At 39.0% G+C, this 2,464-nt stretch overlaps 1 protein-coding gene across 2 annotated transcripts in view; it reads left to right on the top strand.

Annotated features, from left to right (window-relative positions):
- LOC106942861 (procyclic form-specific polypeptide B-alpha-like) overlaps positions 1-2,043 on the top strand; it is a 15,882-nt gene extending 13,839 nt beyond the window's left edge. Inside the window, exons 1-4 of one of the 2 annotated variants that reach the window (XM_015026205.1) lie at positions 664-736; positions 1,421-1,546; positions 1,678-1,815; positions 1,898-2,043. In XM_015026205.1, the coding sequence (XP_014881691.1) occupies positions 1,458-1,546; positions 1,678-1,815; positions 1,898-2,027 (357 nt within the window). In that variant the 5' untranslated portion in view covers positions 664-736; positions 1,421-1,457 and the 3' untranslated portion in view covers positions 2,028-2,043. Of the gene's footprint in view, positions 1-663; positions 737-1,420; positions 1,547-1,677; positions 1,816-1,897 lie in introns of those variants that run through there. The other variant, XM_015026206.1, reaches the window with a different exon arrangement.
- The last annotated feature ends 421 nt before the right edge of the window (positions 2,044-2,464 follow it).

Here is a 2,464-nt window from a genome sequence, read left to right as displayed (position 1 = left end):
GTCATGTATTTCCTCTCAAAACTTGTAATACTTCTTGTTCTCTTTTAAATATTCAGTGTTCTTTCTCATAAAAATAATTAAAGTTCTGATCTGCATTCGACCAGCAGCTCCTTGATGATGGATTTAGTTTTTCACTCACTGCTTCAGTATTTTGGTTCTGATTCATTTTGATAAAGTTATGATTCAATGTAATATTTACTGCTGTTGTATTGAGCTCATTTCAAAAGCAGTTGAGGAACAAATGATCTTTAATTCATTTCCTGATAATTGAAATCTTAGAACCGATTCCAGATCTGAAATATTTTTACCATCTCTGATACACTTGGATCATTTAAAAATGCTGCTTTTTGGATTTAATAATCAGACGTCATGCAGGTTATAGTTTCACCAACAGGGAAAGATAAATTCCCCAACATTGAAGAGTCCAGTTGGTTCCAAGTTAAAACAGGTTCTGGTTCCATTAGAGCTGAACAAAACCTGGATCAGCAGAATAACAGCAACAAAGTCGTTGTGTTCAAACTGGGAGTCATGAGGAGGATTCATGTCTTCAGAAGTCAGCAGGTAAACATTTCTCTGACTGTCAGTCAGTCTGACCAGTTAAACCAGTTTGGGCTCATTTCTCCTCATTATACTTTCAGTTTAAACTCACCTGTTCACGGTGTGGCACCAGTCTGGTGCGGTTCTGTTGGGTCTCAGTTTGTTTTTCAGAAGCTTGTTGGGATCGTTTGAACAAACTGTAAGTTTTCTTTGTTTTCTACTTGAACATTGATTTAAGGAACTTTCCTGTTTGTTTCTTATTTTTCTCTCGCATGTTTGTAGAACAGAAAACTACTGACATGAACTCATCTCTCTGCTGTTTGAAGGCACTGATAAACTGGAATCGAATAAATTAATGAAGTTTTGATGTTTCATTGTTTTCTTCGCTGAACAAACTGATTTATGTTTTTATTTCCTGGATTCAAATTCTGATCTTCACCATTAAAGTTAAACACAACAGTTTCAAAGTAAAATATTATTCTTAAAATGTGTTTAATTCAGAATGATTATTAAGTAGTTAATCTCTATCAGAGAGGGTAGTTTAATAATAATTAATTAAAATCTTTCCTGTTGTTCAGGTTGAATCAGTGAATGTAAATGTTGCTCCATGTCTCCATCTAGTGGACTGATAGTAGAAGTGCAGGTTGAACCAGTGAATGTAAATGTTGCTCCATGTCTCCATCTAGTGGACTGATAGTAGAAGTGCAGCAGCTGATGCAGCTTCCTCTGCCTCTCTGCTGTCTGACTGCTTTCACCTGACACTGATATGAAGCAGAGAAGAAGAGCCAATCAGAGGAGGAGCAGCTGATCTTTTTCCAGCACTAATGATGTAAAGGATGATCAGAGTTGATGTGCAGATGAATGATGTGTGTTTCCTCTGCAGGTAGAAAGTGTGTGTGAGCTGATGTGAATTCAGCAGCATGGATCAGTGTGAGGACAGAGAGGAGGGAGTCCCTCCCTCTAAAACCACTCTGTGTGGGGAAGATGAGAGCCAGAGCAAAGGTCAGAGGTGAGGTCACCATCTCTAACTGTCCACAGCCCTTTTCACACAGCGTTCACTATATCAGGCCAAAACAGACGTGGTGATGCTGCTTCATCCAGACTGAACAGATTCACTTTTAATCATCATGTTTCTGTCAGGATCCATCAGAGACTCAGACCAGAACCAAAACCAGAACCACAACCAGAACCAGAACCCAGCTGTGTGTCCTTTAAGAGCGTCTGGTCAAAGGATCTGGCCATTACCTTTAAATCTCCTGGATCTCCACCAGCAGAGAGGTGAGATGAAGCTGCTGCTGCTCCTCTTTGCTGCTTCATCCAGACTGAAGCGATTCAGTTTTAATCATCATGTTTCTGTCAGGATCCATCAGAGACTCAGACCAGAACCAGATCCAGAACCAGAACCCAGCTGTGTGTCCTTTAAGAGCGACTGGTCAAAGGAAGACTTCATTGACTTTAAATCTGCTGGATCTCCACCATCAGAGAGGTGAGCTGTTTCTAACTGCTGTAACTGATCTGTTTATCTGTCATTGTGGCCATGTGATGATACCAAGTTCTGTTTGGTTCTGTTGCCAAAGGAAGATTAGACTGAATATCAGGTTATTTTATTTTCATATGTTAACATGTCTTGTTAAAGACATCAACACATCTTCCACCAGGTTTGTGATGTGAGAGATCAGCAAGTTAAAATCAACCAAACTTTAATAAAATGTAAAGATTTCTTTGGAAAGCTGACAGAAAAATTCACACAAAGATTCAGTCAGATCTGGTTTCCAATCTTAATACCTGCAGTTATATAGAACAAAGCCAGACCTTAAACTGGGCTAAAACCTCTTCTGGAATATTACAGCACTGGCTGCTGACGTAACTAATGATTAGAGTTACTTTCAATAGTTTTGGTTCATCAGTCCTGCTTCATAATAAAGAG

Source organism: Poecilia latipinna, unplaced genomic scaffold (assembly GCF_001443285.1).
Source record: "Poecilia latipinna isolate Pla-1442-1.1 unplaced genomic scaffold, P_latipinna-1.0 Scaffold4613, whole genome shotgun sequence".
NCBI classification, from domain to species: Eukaryota; Metazoa; Chordata; class Actinopteri; order Cyprinodontiformes; family Poeciliidae; genus Poecilia; species Poecilia latipinna.
Note: the sequence above shows the minus strand (reverse complement) of the source record. Positions and strands in the feature narration are given on the sequence as shown.